This window comes from Mustela erminea, chromosome 15 (genome assembly GCF_009829155.1).
Source record: "Mustela erminea isolate mMusErm1 chromosome 15, mMusErm1.Pri, whole genome shotgun sequence".
Classification (NCBI taxonomy): Eukaryota; Metazoa; Chordata; class Mammalia; order Carnivora; family Mustelidae; genus Mustela; species Mustela erminea.
Window position 1 is genome coordinate 81301291 of NC_045628.1, and position 17924 is coordinate 81319214.

A 17924-nucleotide genomic window follows, 5' to 3' on the forward strand; every position below is an offset into this window, starting at 1 on the left:
ACATAGCACTTACCCTCCCCAATGTCAGACAAGTCTTTCAAACAGTGTAGACTCCACACTCTGCGGTGGACGCGAGATTCAGCCCTGGCTAATAAGAACAGCACCTTCTTCTGGCCACAGTGACTGTTTCCAAAATGGAGCCCAATCCAATCAGAGCCAGTGAGATTCCATCTGCCACTTTGGAAGGCCGACTGGTAAGGGAGTCAAGATCTTCAGGTGAAGCTAGAATTTCAGCTGCCTGCATTTAGCTCATCTGTAGCGCCCCCACACAAAATCAAACAGGGCTGGAGACAGCCAGGTCTAATGACAGTGTTGAGACCCCTCTGCCCAGCTGTCCCTGAAGGCAGAGATACCTCTGGACTATTGTGTTGCATGAGCCAGTCTGATGCAGGGTTTTTGTCAAAAAGAATATTAAGTAGTCTACAGCCCAAGGAGAGGGGCAGCATGATTATAGTGGAAAAAGCCCAAGACTAAGAGATGAGGTGTATGGTTTGTTGGCCCAGCCACGACAAAGGAATTTGAAGTGGGTACATTATTCAACTTTTCTGTGCCCCAGTCTCCTAGGGCACAGCAGTGCTGGAATGGAAGAATTTCATATGGTCCCAGGCCTCTAAAATGCTGGAAGGATTACATCAGTTAGTATACTCTCTATTAATTAAGAGCAACTAATAAAGAAGCAAAACGATGCGAGCTCAGTGCACATTCAAGCTACACTATTTTCTAAATCACAGCCTGGGGCCAGTTTGCCTGACAGGGTGTGCCTCCAGAAATTGGGACTTAAAGCCATTCTATCTGTACTCCAACTGAATCAACATAGTTGTGATGATATCTTCATTCCCCGGGAAAAATGGGACTTTTGTGCAGGTAGCACTGCTGTAAGTGAAATACTGAAAAACTACTTGGTGGTTATGGAAAATCTTGGAATTATACAGAATGAAACTGTTTATAGGTATTTTATTGGCCTTCCTTGTTTCTTCTAGAACAGAGCCACGACTGGGGGGAACCAAGTGAGGCACCCAGAGTGCGGCACTACAGGAGGCACCCGTTTCAGGTGCTGCTGACACAGCCTGGTCATGACCCTGACAGTGAGTCTCTCCTTCAATTTTGCAGCCCAGCCCCCGCATCCTCCTTGCTGCCCTACTTAACGCTCAGCGGCAGCATGACTGATCACTTCATTTATTGAGCCAGAGTGTCCTTATCCTTTGGCTTCTGCAGCTTTCTTGAATTGTAATAATCTAAGCTATTGCTCCGCAGGGTAAAGCCTGGTTTTGTTATGGACTGAACAGGGAGGCTACCTGTGCTAACTCCTTTCTATTTAGGAACACAACTTTATAGGTTGAAGTAGATGTGAAAAGAAAAAATACATTTATGATTGTACATAGGATAGCAGTTTTTATAAAATTCTTTTTTTTTTTGAGGTCAAATATAGAAGATGCGATGTAAAACATGTCTTAAAGGATTTTAAAAAGATGAAGTTGACTGGCAGGGGTGTGGGTGGGTTTAATCTGTCATATGGGATGATTTTTCATTGGTTGTCTATGAATCTGGACTGCAGTTTTTAAAAGTCTAATTATGCAGGCTCTCTGAGACACTGAATACCTTGTTTATTTAGGACAAGTCATCATCCCCTGAGGACACTTTTGGGTGTAAGGGTTGCATTACTATGGTTAGGTATCCTTGGAGGACAATCATTCTGGGCTAAAGGAAGGCTCTCAGATTTGAAACACCTTTGAAAAAAATGTGATGAAATAAGCATTTTTGTAAATATATTGATGAATTTTCTTTTTTTACATGACACACCTGACATCTTTTTTTTTTTTTTTTTGAAGATTTTATTTATCCATTGGATAGACAGAGATCACAAGTAGGCAGAGAAGCAGGCAGAGAGAGAAAGGGAAGCAGGCTCCCCGCTGAGCAGAGAGCCCGATGCGGGGCTCGATCCCAGGACCCTGAGATCATGACCTGAGCTAAAGGTAGAGGCTTTAACCCACTGAGCCACCCAGGCGCCCCCACATCTGTCATCTTTGTAAGGGTCTGATACACAGGCAGGGTCTGTCATGCGGGGTTGCTGCCCTAAGAACCAACCAGTCAGCAATACTGTGATATTAATGTGATATTAATCACCATGGAGATAAGGACTTGGAGATTTTAAATCATTAAATGATTAAATGATTTAAGTGATTTTTAAATCATTTTAAATCTTTGATTTAAAAAAGTCAGGAGAAAAGGAAATCACAGCTTACCATACAATCAATTGGGCTTTTTACCTTGCCATGCTAAATTGAAAACAAACTCCGTTTGAAATTTTTTCTTTCTTTCTTTTCTTTTTTTGGAGGGAGTTAGGGAGGGAGATTAGAAGCTATCTTTAGGAAGCTTGTGCCACTCCCGGACTTAACTTCTGGCTCTCTAGAACTTTGCAGAAGGTTCTTAGGACTGTTTAAACTCAACGGGCAATGTTAAAATGAACACAGCTTTACCCTAAGCCTAAACATTCAGCTGAGATAAGGGTCTGGAAAGACTTCAAGTAAAGCAGTTTAAGAAAACGTGACTGTCGATTGCCTGGGAATAACAATGTTCCTTTGGGTTCTTGGTCCTCTGCACGATTCACACCTCTGACACCCAAGGCAAAGGAATCAAGGTTCTGCGGTCTTAGAAGACCACAGCCATCAATGCCTTCTGCACTCAGACACTGATTTAACAGATTCAGTTGGTATCTAGTTCCTGCATAAAACCTCGATGGAGAGGGGCACCTGGGTAGCTCAGTGGGTCAATTATTGGACTCTTGATCTTAGCTCAGGTCTTAATCTCAGGGTTGTGAGTATGGACCTGCTGTGGGCTCCAGGGTAGGTGTAGAGCCTACTTAAAAAAACAAAACAAAACAGGGGCACCTGGGTGGCTCAGCAGGTTAAGCCTCTGCCTTCAGCTCAGGTCATGATCTCAGGGTCGTGGGATCAAGCCCCGCAATCAGGCTCTCTGCTCAGCGGGGAGCCTGCTTCCTCCTCTCTCTCTGCCTGCCTCTCTGCCTACTTGCGATCTCTCTCTCAAATAAATAAATAAAATCGTTAAAAAAAAACAAAAAAACAAAACAGAAAACCCCAAACAAACAAAAAATGAGGTGGAGAGCTGTATTTTGAGGAGCTGGCCAGAGGCTGCAGTACCCAGCCCTCTTGTTTACTTTCCGAGGGGGTCTTCTCACACCCACACACCTGGCTTCACTTCTGCAGAAGGGGCCCTTCTCAAGGGGGCCATCCCATGTGGATTCGCCATTCAACAGCACTCCCATCAGCCCTGAAAGTGAGAGCCCCAGAAGTGGCAGGTGCGTGGACTGAGACTGCCAGGCCAATGTCAGGGCTGCTTTGGCGGCCTCATTCACCCTCAGTCCCTTCTGCAACTACTGACATCTCCCTCTACCTGCAGAAGTCTCTCTAAAGAAACACTGAACCCTTTTACTTAATCTGCATGCCCTTCCGGAAGGTGGAGGACGCAGCCACCTCGCAGGACTCGCTCTCCGCAGAGGAGCGCGCTGAAGGTGAGCAAGGTTAATCCTCGCACCCTAGACGAGAACAGGGCCCCGACTCCGACCAGGCGCGATTTCCACTCATTTACAGACCAAAGCTCCGCAGGGGCCACGCCCTTACAGGCGGGTCATCCGAAGCCCCAAATCACGACTCCCTCTCCGCCTCCTGCCCCCAGATCTTCTCACTGCCGTACGGCTGAGTGAAGTTTGGCGAAACCCTCCCTCTACAAATTCATGTTGTAGATTCTTGTAACAAAATTTACAAGTCAAAATAAATGAAGACTCCTGGATAGGTAGCCATGCGCTGCAGCCACACCGTCTATTTAATCCTGACCATTGTTTACAGTGCAGGCCCGCACTGTCGACGAGTGTCACCAGTCCTGTCACGCCGGGTACGGCACTCAGTTAGGCGGCGTTCCCTGAGCGTTCACTCCTCCTCCAGGAAGAACTGGCCCTGCACGCAGACTGTGCCCGCGCGGCTCGACTCACGTGATAGGGAAGACTTAAACCTTGGCGGTTCCTTACTCCAGGCACACGGGGGCGCAAGACCGCGGCGTCTGCTAGGAAGGCGGCGGGGTGGTGCTTTTGCCCTCTGGACGCCGACGTGCTCACGTCCTGAGGGTCCTCAAGGCCCGACCCGGAAGCGCTGGCGTCACGTGGCGCGGCGTGGGCCGCTGCCTTGGAAACGCGGCGCGCGTGCTCGCGGCGTGCAGGGGCGGGACCTCGTGGTGGGGGACGGGGCTGCTCTGGGAACACGATGCTGTGTGCTTGGAGGCTGGGAGGGCTCGGATCCCGGGCAGCGGCTCTATGGCCGGGGCGAGCGGGCCTGCGCGGGCTCGGAGCCGGGATCCGGGCCCGAGAGGTCAGCACCAGCTGGTCCCCGGTGGGCGCCGCCTTCAACGTCAAGCCCCAGGGCCGCCGTCTGGACCTGTTCGGCGAGCGCCGGGTGAGCGGCGCAGGAGGGGGCTCCCCTTGCCGGCGCGAGAGAAGCCGGTCCCTTTCCCGCGTGGCCAGCAGGGATCTAGGAGGGGTCCTTTGGGTCTGGGAGGAGCCGGGCAGCGAACCCACTTTGTGTCGTTTGCGCTCTTGGTGACCTTGCCCGTCACCTCCTCTTTGAGGGACTGGTTTAAGGGAGCGGGGCGGCCTTTGTTGGTCCTGTCCCCAGAGTGTGGGTCCCAGTACGTGCCTCTCCGTGAGCCCCTCCTCCCCGTGAACTCAAAGAGTTCATCTTAGCAGGTGGCGGTGAATTCCGCTTGGAGGGTCCCGCCCTCGCCTCACACTCAGACCAATCCCGGCTTAAAGTTCACTTTTGCTGCAAACCTACCCTTGCGCATTGGAGGCCCCGCCCTGCTGTTCGTAGAGGGCGTCGGGTCGTCCTGTGGTTACTCTTCCATTGATGCTCGAAATTCCGTTCATATTTCCCAGTGTTTGTACTCTTCTTGTTTTAAAACACAAAACTGTTGAGAAGAGTCTCCTTGCCTGTAATGCGATGACATTGATCACGTTGATTTCTTCCCCGAGGAAGTCACTGCCTGAATTCTTTGGTTTCTGTTTGTTTCCTACCTCCACATACCCAGTATGGTGTCTGGCGTTCCCTAGGCACTCAGAGTTTATTGAATGACTGAATTAAAGGTGAAAGGAAAGCGAGCTCGGAAGGGGCTTACCTGAAGCCTGTTCTACTTCACATTTATGGGTTTTATCCGCTTCAGGTTGTTACTTTATTTTTGCCTTTTTTATTTCTTCATTATTTCTAACATTGTTTTTTTATAGAGAGTCTAGGACATGGTTTTCTTATAGAGAGTCTAGGACACTGAGCCTAATGATGTGTTTTCTTATTTGATGTCTGTTATTAATTTTGTTTTAAAAATATTTTTGTATGAAATTGGCTACACCACCTTCCATGTGGGTAAATAACATAATACGGTTTTAACATAATTAAGGTGAAGAGGAGAACAGCTACCTATAGGTGCTGAGTAGAAAGATGGAAAGAGTAGTTTGATTTTGGGTGGATGAAATAAAACTAATTTTAGGTTTATTTTTCTTACGTGTATCATGATTATAGAACTGGTAACAGATTTCCATATATGTGAATCAGTTTTTGATTAAACAAGAACAAGAAAAAGCCCCAAAGGTTTATGTAGTTCTTTTGTCATTACTGTAACTGGTAGTCTGAGGTTTAGAATTCCCATCCTCCAGTATGGGGAGGTGTGCTGGGAAATGAAAAATAGTCTGTACTTGAATCAAATTAAATCAGTGTAAAGAATCTAATTTGGTTTTGGTCCCGATTCTGCTCTGCCTGGAACTGTCTTTTCTTCAACTTCTTTCATTTTGAAAAGAGGTTAATTTCTTGCATCCCTTCTTGTAGAAACAATAGACCTTATCAGTCCTGGTAGTTTTACCTCTTGTTTTCAAAAATCAACATGTTAGTCATCTACAGAGCAGCTGATCTTTATCATTCTATTTTTGTTTTTTATGAAATATTTAAAAATGAAAAAGTCCATTCTTAAAATATTCATAGCTTAATTTGTGTGGAATGATGTGGGGAATGTGAACATGGTATCTGCGATGACAGGTATTATAATGATAGGATACACCCAAGGAAAACCAAGATTCCTTTATGAAAAAAGGTCTTAATACCAAAAAAGTCATATTTTTAGTTTCACATAGGAAATATTCTCTGGATTGCAGGGTCTTTTTGGAGTTCCTGAGCTCAGCGCCCCAGAAGGATTTCGGATCGCACAAGAAAACGCCCTGAGAAAGGCAGACTTGCTTGTGGAGCGTGTGTGTTCCATGCCTCCTGGACCCCAGACCGTGTTCATTTTCGATGAGCTTTCTGATTCCTTGTGCAGGGTGGCTGACTTGGTAAGATACTTACTGTAAGCCTTGAAGCTACCTCTCTGTCTAGGTGTTAAAATTTAAGCTACGTTCATTAGGTTTAATGTTAGAGACTCTAGGGTTCAAAGCATCTGGTGCTTGGTTTGGCAGCACCTAGACTAACAGCATATAAGCTATTTGAGAGCTGTTGGGTGTGATTTGGTATAGTGGGAGTAGGTTTTTAGGAATGGGGAAAAAACGTATAGGAGAAGGTGGTATGGAACTTCTACTTTAATATGTATAGTTAAGATGCACATGTGATATATAATAAAAGAATGGTTACTCGTATGGCAAAGAGTCTTCATTTGACAAAGATTCTTCATTCATGAAAACTTCTTTTTTTAAATAAAGATTTTATTTATTTATTGACAGATGGAGATCACAATAGGCAGAGAGGCAGGCAGAGAGAGAGAGAGGAGAAAGCAGGCTCCCTGCCGAGCTGAGAGCCTGATGTGAAGCTCAATCCCAGGATCCTGGGATCATGACCTGAGCCGAAAGCAGAGGCTTTAACCCACTGAGCCACCCAGGTGCCCCATTCATGAAAACTTCCATCAGAATTTTAATAGGACCTTTACCTGTACATTTATAATAAAATTAATCTTATGAAAAGCCAGTTTTTTAAAAACCTTTTCAGGAATGTCTTTTCCAGTGAAAACTAAGGTTTGGATATGAAACTGATTATATTAAGGACTTCCTTTTTTCGTATTTTGAAGTGGATATAGACATGTACCTAGGTCTCTTCACTAAGAATCCCACTACTGAGGTAGAAGGCATGATATTTTATCTATTCCAAAGACCACCTCCTCATTAGTCATGTCAGTGAAGGAGATTGCAGTAGTGCACATAATTCCACATTGTGGACCCTCAGGATTTTGTTGACTTGGTATTGGACTGTATATACCTTTCTCTTCACATTCATTTAATACTGAGTCACCACCGTGTGCCAGGCTCTGTTCTAGGCACTGGGAATGTCATGACTTGTGACAGATACAGTCTCTGACCTCATGGACTTTATATTCTGAAGTTAACTTTTTTTTTTGAGATTTTTTTTTTTTTTTAAGATCTTATGAGGCACTAGACCCTGGTAAGAGGTTTGCCTGGATTAACCGAATTAACTTTCTCAGCATCTCTCCCATTTTCAGATGAGGAAAGAAAGGCAGTAAGAGGTGAACTGATATACCCAGGGTCATCTAGCTAGGAAGTGATGGAGCTGGGCTCAGAGGCCAGGCATCCTGGCCACAGAACTCATGCCCTCACCTGCTCTTCTGTATCTTCTACGTGCAGTCTAGCTGCTTAGGGTCCAATGAATAGGTCTTCCTTACGTTGGGGAGGTTGGAAAGTCAGTTAGCCTCCCTGTTTTTTTTTAGTTGTTATTTATTTTTAAGATTATCATATAGTAAAATTGACTTCTTTTGGGGGATGGTACAGTTCTGTGAATTTTAGTTAATGTGTTCATGTAGCCACCATCATAATTAGGGTATATAACTATTCCATCACCCCAAAAAGCCCCTGAATTATAGTCACACCCAGCTCTCCGCACGTACCTCTGGCAACTACCTGTCTGTTCTCCATTCCTGTAGTTTGTCTCCTGAAATTTCAGAGGAATGGAATCATTTGTCCTCTGAGAATGACCTCTCTCACCTCACATAACATTTCCCCATCTTTGCTGTTCCCTGATGGGAACCTTTTCCCCCTCCCGCACACTGGAATTGAGCAGTAACACCCTTCAGATTGCCATACGGTCACTGTGAGTTTCCCCATTTTAAGGAAATTGATAAAGTATCTGAACGTTTTTCCCAAGGGTGAAGTGAGGTCTGCTGCAGGCTTATTGTAGTCACTTCTTGGTTTTGTAGGGTCTTGATCTTGTTCTGAAGTGTGTGCGTAGCAAGCACTTTGAATGATGGAGGACCCGGGAGATGCCCGAAGACGCCTCACAGTGACCTTCTCCATGGAATTGTGTCACTGAAAGCTGAAAAGGAAAATATTTCTCAGGGAATTTCACTTCTGTGCCATCAAGTATTGACTTTATTTGTTGGTGGCTTATTTATTGTCTTAGCCTCATTTTAATTAAGTGGTGTTCTAGGATTTTTTTTTTTTTTTTGCATTGGCGCTTCTGCTTGGTAAGAGATTTTTAACTCTTTGCTTCATAGCTTGTCCTAGTTTTGAAGATTTTTGTACTTATGAGGTATGGTAATATCTCATTTAAAAAGCTGTAAATGTGACTTAAACGTGGAAGTCTTTGGGTAAAAAAATTAAAAGAACCGTTTTCCTTTTGAATTTTTAGACTTTACCTGCCAGTAAGATCAATACTGTAACAAGGCAAGGGCTTTATAAACTGTTGTTTCCCACCAAATGGTTGTTTGGTTTTGCTTTCTTTTTCTTTTATGTAACAGTGTGGTTTTCCTCATCCCTATTACAAATGAATTTTTAAAAAGATTTTATTTATTCATTTGAGAGAGAGAGCTGGAGAGAGAGTGAGAGCATGGTGAGGAGGAGGGGCAGAGGGAGAGGGAGAGAGAGAACAGGCTCCCTGCAGGGCTCCATCCAAGGACCCCGGGATCATGACCTGAGCTGAAGGCAGACGCTTAATTGACGGAGCCACCCAGGTGCCCCACAAATTAAATTTAAAATGTATGCCAATATTTTGAAATAAATATTGATTGTAAATTCTGCAACATGTAGATTAGTAATTTATACAAATTGTAAATTTTACATAAGTAATTTTTCAGGTGCTCTAGTATTAATGTTATCTTATTGTTACATCAAATGTATAAAACTATGGATTTAAATGTTCTTACATTGAAAACTAATAATAAAATTAGGAAATTTTACCTTGTGGTGATTTTATTTCATATTATAGTCACATATGTTTTCTTGGAGAATGAAGAAGGTATGTGGTATTTTGTATTTATTTCCCTTGAATTTTTTTGCAACATACTACAATTAACATGAAAATTAAAGACTGGTTTTATGTGATTTCATTAAAAAAGTAAAAAGAATTCTATCTCAGCTTAATGCTAAACTCTGTATTGAAGCCACTTTAGCACTCTTAGTTGGGGGTCATTTCAGCTGAGACAGGGAATTCATATTTAGCAAAAGGCCTGTAAAGAGAGAATATGCCTTTGTTTTCTGCACAAAGGCAAGAAAGTAGTTAAATCAGTCTTGAAACTATGTTGTCTGTCAGTTGAAAACAAAACAAAACAAAACCTGCCTCTGTAGTTCTTCCCCAGAGCCCGGCAAATGTAAGCACCATACTGCAAACAGTGTTTGTTAGGAAGTTCTAGAATATTCGAGAGAAGATTCTGCTTTTTTGAACCGTAGAATTAGGAGGAATTCACTTCGTTTATATTTGAAGGAGAAAGGCTTTTCTGAAATAAGGTTAGTGAACGTATTTTCTTTGGAATGAAACCCCCTTGATTGGAATAAGAGTTAATATATGTTCAGCAAGAAGTCGCTTAGCCCTGCTGGTTTAGGAAAATGTCAGTAATGGAAATGCAGTAGGGCCAGCCAAATAGCATACTTGAAAGCTCAGGTTTTCATTTTTACCCTCAGATCTCGGAAGAAAGCTTCCATCAAATTCCCTCTTGGTTTTGTCTTTCTTCATTAGGCCGATTTTGTGAAAATTGCTCACCCTGAGCGCGCATTCAGAGAGGCGGCGGAAGAAGCTTGTAGAAGTATTGGCACCATGGTAGAAAAGTATGTTCTGCTCCCCTTCATTACAACCTCGGGTGATGTGGTCTTGTGGATTTGTGCTTGAGGAACTTGGTCTCAAGTCCCCGCAGGGCGGTGGGGAAGAGGGAGGGCCCTGGGGACAGGCCCTTGCGAACTCCTCCCGGGCTCCTGCCGCGCAAGGAGTTGTTTATCTCTGCTCATCTGTTCTGTCACTTGGCTTCCTTGTCTGTAAGTGAAGTAATAACATGATTTCCCTCTTAGAGTTAACTGTGAGGAAAATGAGACAATTGCTTCTAGAGTGCTTCTAGAGGCATCAGGCACATAGCTAATACCCACGCCCCCTATTGTTTACACTGAGAGTTTTTTAGTACCTCAGTGGCAAGTTGGAGTTTCTTGATGATTCTGTGATTAAATTGCTATTGCACTAATGGCTGTGGGCCAGAGACAGGTAGCCTTGCGGTTCCTGGGATCTGGGGTGGGGAGGGCAGGTCAGGGGGTTCATTCAACTCTCAAGGAGGGCTGAGGTAGGCTGGGGCCTTGATGAAGTGAGTTATTTTCAAGCAATCTTAAGGTAAATTGAAATATTTAAAGCCACTTATGAGAGCTCATAAGTGCTCGTGAAAATGACTTCGAGGCGGACAGTGCCATGTTCAAAAGCACTTAGGTGTGAGACACCACGCCAGAAAGGGTTGAAAGCCAGTGGGAGCGCCAGGGCTCAATTGGCAGGAATTTACAACTGGAAATCATTGGAAGAATTTCTGACAAAGCAGAAGCTGGAGGAGGAGCGTGGTGGCCGAGTGTGGTGGCTTCTTTGGTTTGACAAGGCTCGCTGAGGACCCAGCCCTTCAGGAGATGCTGCTCCTGCTTCTGACCCATCGAGCAGCATTTGCTGCCTTTGGGACAGTGCATGTGATTCTCTTACAGCCATTGAAAACCGACTCATTGACGGAGATAAAACTGGTCCCTGTGCACTGCAGAAACGGGGCATGAGGAAGGGACTGGAATTGGAGGCTCCTTGGAAGAAAGAGCATCCCCCAGGGAAAAGCCCTAGGAAATGAATCAGAGCTGCCTGGGTGCCTGCCTGAGGCACCTTGAACACTGTATCGGGCTTGATTTTAGGTACAGCTCTGGAATAATGGATGTGGGTTCTTAATTTTGTGGGAGGACAACAAGGGAGCCATAATTGGTAGCAAAGTGTGGTCAAGAGGATCTGTGCAAGGTCTTCACTTCATCCTAGAGAGCGTTACAGTCTTTCCTTCTTGGCCACACTCCGGTGGCTGGCCCGAGGCCCTCCGAGGGCCGGGATTGCTCTCCGCCCTCGTGGAGCGCCAGGACTCCTTTCCTCCTTGGGTCTAACTGCACTGTATCGTTACCGTTTCTGCTGCTCTTCGAGAAACAGGATGTGTATTCAGGTGCATGTGTAGAATTGATTGATTTTCGGGTAAAGAAAATAAAAGCCTAAAATTAGGTGTGTCTGTTTAGAGTTAATGCCAGCTTTAGACTAAAATGGAGACTTTATCTTAAGATCTCATGACATAAAACGTAACGTGGGAGATTTATTGAAACTTTTGAAGACGCTACAGTGCAGGCTCTCGAATGCCTGTCCTTTTGACATGTTGTAGCTCGTAGGGGGAGCAGGTCTGGAGGAGGTAGGTGCCCACACTGATATTCTCCTGGTATCCTGGGCTTGCTGCCTGGGAGCGGGAGACATGGTATGCCTGCCTGCCCTTCTTGTTGACCATTTTCCCACTGAGGTGACTGCCTCAGTTCCCTTGGTCTTGGGCGTGACCCATGAGAACCACAGAAACTCTTGGATTTCTACAAAGCCACAGGTGTTTGATTATGCACTGAGTAGGGAACGTGACCATCTTTGAGTTCCTGAGTAGGAATGACAGATGGTTCTTAACAGCCTTGCCCTTCCCTGAGGGTCCACAGGGCAAGGAGCAGATTGTATCTAAAACCAGTTCACTCTTTAGCCCCGAGAGTGCCAGGACTTTCTGGTATCCAGGGAAGAAGAAAGAACTCAGGACCTAGTAATGGGACTGTGGCTTGGGTTGAGGGCAGAGCTCGGGTTGGGGGACCAAGGACAGGATGGCAAGGCCACCTAATGATAACTACTATTTGTTCCTTCATAGGGGGAACATCTTATTTAACCCTTGGGGTGACCTGAAGTCTAACAAGCTGGGGGAGTTCAAATACTTGCCCAAAGTCACAGAATGGTAGTAGGGCTGGTGTCGTAACTCTAGTGTCCTTGAGTTCTCCCTGACATGTAGGCCTGCCACTCTGGCCCCGGTGGGCAAAGGTTACCTGGGTTCTAGGCTCTTCACTTTGGAACTGTAGAATCTGTGTTTAACCTTCCTCCCATCATCACTTCTTTCCTTATTAAAGAAACAAATGGCCATGGGCATATTGCTAACAACGACTTCTCAATGACTTCACCCTACTTCATTCCTCCCACTCCCCTTCTCCTGTACGCTCTTCTGGTTCCAGCTGCTGCTTGTGGCTTTAAATGTATCCGTTTACCTTTCAGAACACTTAGTACCTTGATGCTTTGCTTAAGGACTGCCTGTTTCCATACTAACTGTGGTTATGCTATTTCTTTCCCAAATGAAGAAACAAAACAAACCCCCAAACCTTTGGCCTCCGGGTATATGTATGCTAGGATGCGACACCATTCTCTTGATGTAAAGTTAAAAAGAAGGTGTTAAAAAAAATCATTTAATTTTTTTTCATTTGTAATTTTTCTAGGTTGAACACAAATGTGGAATTATATCAAAGTTTGCAAAAATTGCTAGCTGATAAAAATCTTGTGGATTCCCTTGATCCAGAAACCAGGTACTCATTCCTTTGCGTTCATTATGGTTGTGATTATAGGGGCAAGATGGGAAGACCACCCCTTCCCCCGCCACGTCTCTGCACACACAGCCCTTGTTTGTCTGCAGTGTTTCTCCCCGGGTGTCAACATGACTCTGGCACTTTCTTTAAGACTTCATTCAAATGGTATCTCCTCCTCTTTGGTACCAGGTCATGCCCCATCCTCTTACCCTGCTTGTGTTTTCAGTCCTAATCATTTCCAGCATGATCTGTTTGCTGACTTGTTTACATCCCTCTGCCTTGCTAGACCGGAAGGTCCAGGAGGGCAGGGACTGGTCTGTTTTGTTCAGAGCCGCATCCCAGCACCAGCAGCCTTTCTTGGCCTGCAGTAAGTGCTTAACAAAGGAATGACTTCCTGTGAGTAGTTGGCAGTAACACTTAGCTCCCTGCTTGAGGTTCTATAGCTGGTGCCACTGGAAGAGAGAAGCAAATTGATTTTATTGACTGGTTGGATGTCATGAGCCTTGAAATAATTTCTTTGGGTTCATTTGATTACCTTTATTATTCTGAACTGAAAAAGCTGAATTTCTAAGTCACTGCATAAAAACATTTGATAGAGGATTTTTGATACCATATTTCTTTGCTCAAATGTATTTATTTATGATTTTAGAAGTGATTAACCCATCCATATATTACTTGTAGCACAGAGGTTAATATTTTTTCTTACTTGTTTATAACTTATATACTTTTTTTTAAAAGATTTTTTTTTAATCATTCGAGTGAGAGGGTGTACAAGCAGGAGGGAGCTAGAGAGGGAGAAGCAGGCTCTCCGCTGAGCAGGGAGCCTGATGTGGGGCTTGATTCAGGACCCTGAGATCATGACCTGAGCCGAAGGCAGTTGCTGGAATCCTGGGTTCTGGGTTCTAGGCTCTTCGCTCAGGAGATTTACCGAGCCACCCAGGTGTCCCACTTATTTACTTTTTATTTATGGGGCACTTCTTTTCACTCCTTGATTCTCTCTTTCCCTGCTTCCTTCCCTCCTTTCTGTCTCCATATGTGGCTTATGACCCCCACATGAAGCCCCGTTCTGGAGGGATCAGTTGGTACTGGGGTCTTGTTAATTGGATATATGATTACCATGCTGTGTGGACCATACGATGAGGCTGTCTTTGGGGGATTATTTTCACCTGACTTCTAATATGTAGATAGTGGTTTGATCTTACTTCGCTTCATTGATCCTGGGTCTCAGGATACTAGTAAAACTAGCTGTACCATCAGAATAGTCTGTCTTTGCTATACTTTTAGGCTTGAGCATGATATTGTCTTCATTAGCAAAACAATTAAAAGTTGAATGCCTGCTCATAGGTATTTATACTCAATGGTACGACTTTGAGTAGAGACAGCAGGTTATTCATAATCTGACTTTGCTAAAGATTGGCTTTTCTACATTTAACGTAGAGAAATTGCAGTGGGCTAGCAGACTATTTTAGGTGCAAAGGACTTGTTCTAACAGGATACATACCTCATTTCTAGGTGTCACTAAAAATGCCAAGAGGATTTTTAAAGTAACAAAATGGTAACTACATTGGGAAAGGTGAGCTGGGCAGAATATCAGTATTCTAGAAAGGAAAGGTAACTTGAAGTGGGAGGAAGAAGAATTTGAAGTACTAAAACTGAAATATCATGAAACTTGTGCATCATCAGGAGAGCTGGCTAGCCCCCAGAGAGAACCTTGTGTGTGGTAAATACGTGTAAGATGACAAATTATAAAGTGCAAGTATAAAACAGAAAATTGTGGTTTTAACCAATTATCTTGGCATAACAGGTTATGAAAGAAATGATTTAAATTGAGTAGATGATCCTCTTATTCTTTGATACATTCTATGAAGTCCTTGTTCTATGAGCTGTTCAAAAATATTCCCAGAAGGGTCCCATTAGTTAAGTTAATGTACTGTCCGCTCTTAAACAGTTTTAGCTGATTGCAGTCTTCGTGAAGCCCAGCTATAAAGAAACCTGTTTCACTTGGGTTTTTCCAAAACTATTAAAAGCTTTCTTGTATGCAAAGAATATAACAAACACATCATCTTCAGAAAATATAATGGAGGGAAAGTCCCAGTCACAAGAGCAAAAAAAAAAAAAAAAAGCTGTAATACATTTTGAAATAAACTCAGGACCACAAAGCTTGTAGAACCTCAACACACACACACACGTACACAGGCATGTACACACATTGGGAAGCATGAGAGATGATATTTAAGTAGTGAAATGTATGTCTGTAAGTTTAGTGCTACCCAGTCCACAAAGGAAGATTTTTCTGTTGTAACTTAAAATAGATAATAAATAGATAATAAATAGGCAGGAAAAATCTGGAGAGAAAAGTACTAAAAAAGAATTGGTACCAGGTAGTGAGACATTATAAAACTGCTATATTTTAAAGAGCATTATAGGGACACCTGGGTGGCTCAGTGGGTTAAAGCCTCTGCCTTCAGTTCAGGTCATGATCCTAGGGTTGTGGGATCAAGCCCCACATTGGGCTCTCTGCTTGGCAGGGAGCCTGCTATCTCCTCTCTCTCTGTCTTCCTCTCTGCCTACTTGTGTTCTCTGTCAAATAAATAAATAAAATCTTAAAAAAAAAAAGAGCATTATACTTACACCGCCAGCATAGTCAATGAAAGAAAAGAAAAATTCAGACAGTCACGAATATATGCAAGACTGTATATAGTATATGATAGAAGTGTTATTTCCTATCAGTAGGGAAAGACTTGGTTTTCAGTAAATGATGTTAGGTCAGGAGATAACTATTTGGGGGGAAAAAGTAGATTACTTAAAGATATGAATTGACAGTCTTGGAAGGTGAGACGTCTGTCTTTTCATGATACCAAAGTCAGACCACCAATGATTGATTTGATGATATAAAGACTACAAACTTTGGTATGGTAAAACTTTTCCACATTCAAAGTCAGAATACACAATGGGACAAATGTTACTTACATGCTAAAGGGTTAATATCTTTACTGTGTTAGGAGGCCTCACAGATTACTAAAAAACAAAATAAAACAAAAAAGTGGATCTCCTGATAGAAAACAAGGTAAAGGATTCTTTCTGTGAAACTCTTACAAAATAAGGAATAGCGGGCAAAAGGCTGTTAAACTTGGAACCGTGTAGCAAGTATAACACCGGGAATCGTGTGAAGTGGGGATAGCACACACGGCCTCTGCTGTTGGAGTGCTTTGGGTGGATATTGGCTCCTTGACTCTCTAGGTCTTTTTTCTCCTCTGTAAGAGAATAAAAAAGTACTTCATAAGATTATTATGAAGTTTGAATGAAGTAATGAAAGCAAAATATCTGGTACATGGTAGTCATTCAAAGAACAGGATCCTACCAGCCTTCAAGAAAGATCGAACAAAGAGCCCTTCACTTAACAAAGCTGAAACAGAGCAGTAGTGTTCTAATGGCTTGGGATGATGGGTCCTCTCTGGTTAAGTGTAAACTGATCAATATTTATGGAGGACACCTTTTTGGTCAATTTAATTCTTGGAACATATCCTAAGGAATAAATAAGAATAAAGAGATGTATGTAACGGGGGTATTGGTCATAGCATGGATTACAGGAGTGGGGAAAAATGAAAATATCTTTAATCCATATGACCAAACATTACAAACATTAAAAACCATGTTTTTGAAGAGTATTTAAAGAGATAGTGCAGTGTTCAATGTTTGTGGTATAATTTTAAAAGAAAAACCAAGATAGAAAAATCTATTTTAGTTGGCTCCCAATTATTTTAAATAAGTAGTATAATATATTCAAAGGGGATTGGATAGAAGCCACGGGAAGGTCTTTTTTGTTGTCGGTGTTAGCCACAAGTTCATTGCCACTGAGACAGTATCTTTATGAGACCAGAGATGCTGCCTCTGCCTCTGCTTCTCAGGACGGGGTCCTCTTGCATGTATCCCACCAGTCCACCTGGCCCAACAGCCAGACTAGTTGATGTTTCAGTGTGAGGGAATTAAGTGCCCCATACATATGTCCATTCAGAAACTCACTGAACATTTTTCAAGTATCTGCTATGTGCTGGGCACTGTGCTAATTTCTTTCACCTTATCTTATTTAATTTCACATGTTCTTCATGTCAGTTTTAATAGTGCTGGTTATCTTTGGTGAGATTAGTGATTTTCATTTTTCTCTACATTTCTACATAAAGCTGTTACACAATAAACTTATATAATAAGCTTACCCTATACAGTATATTTCCATTCCTGTTTATTAACCCCTGTTACTTTCCCCCCCTCTAATTAAAATAAACAGAAAATGCCTTTGCTGGAAAAGAGAGAGGAGAGTGTGTTTTAGGTTGACTGTTCAGGAAGGGAGATCACCATGAGGTAGAGATAATGGGGATATTTTAGGGGCTTAAGTGAAGCACTTTACATTATTTAAGAAAGAAGGTAAGTGACTAAATTATTAATGTTGTCTATTGAATTTTCAGAGTTTTAGAAGAACTTTGATTCACAATAATCGGGAAGATAAATATACCCTTTATGAAAAGTCTAAGAATGACAGAAGAGTAGATCAAATATTTAGATAACTTAATTCCAGAAAACTAGTAGTTTAAAAAAAATTATTATTGACAGAAAGAGGTGTTACACGTGAAATTGGTCCCAAGCATGCAGCAGGATTAAAGAGAAAGAAAACAATTCTCATTAGCCAAGAAACTCAGCTTCCGGCACAGCATCAAAGAATTTAATATTCTAAATAGCTGCTACTAGTTGGAAGAAAAACTGAAAATCTCATAGAGTAGGCCTTTGAAAAATTTTCCAAGTGTTCACTGTTTTATGTTTTTAATTATTGGGATTTGGATGGAGTTGAAATAAATAAGCAATTATCATGGCGGCATCCTCCGGTTTGTCCTCTCTGAATAAGGGAATAAGCTCTTACATGTAAAGCAAATCGTAATTATTTTTCATGTTCTGCAATACATGTATTGACTTTTTTAAACATTGGTTGAAGCTATCTTTTGTTTCCTCTTTGCTTATTCTACTTAAACATCCT

General features: G+C 42.8%; 1 protein-coding gene across 1 annotated transcript in view; it reads left to right on the plus strand.

Moving 5' to 3' along the window:
• Positions 1-4067: 4067 nt before the first annotated feature.
• The window catches only part of MIPEP (mitochondrial intermediate peptidase), a 177566-nt gene continuing 163709 nt past the window's right edge, over positions 4068-17924 (plus strand). Inside the window, exons 1-4 of the mRNA XM_032314630.1 lie at positions 4068-4463; positions 6206-6379; positions 9999-10087; positions 12812-12898. Of these exons, the coding sequence (XP_032170521.1) occupies positions 4275-4463; positions 6206-6379; positions 9999-10087; positions 12812-12898 (539 nt within the window). The 5' untranslated portion in view covers positions 4068-4274. The remainder of the gene's footprint in view (positions 4464-6205; positions 6380-9998; positions 10088-12811; positions 12899-17924) is intronic.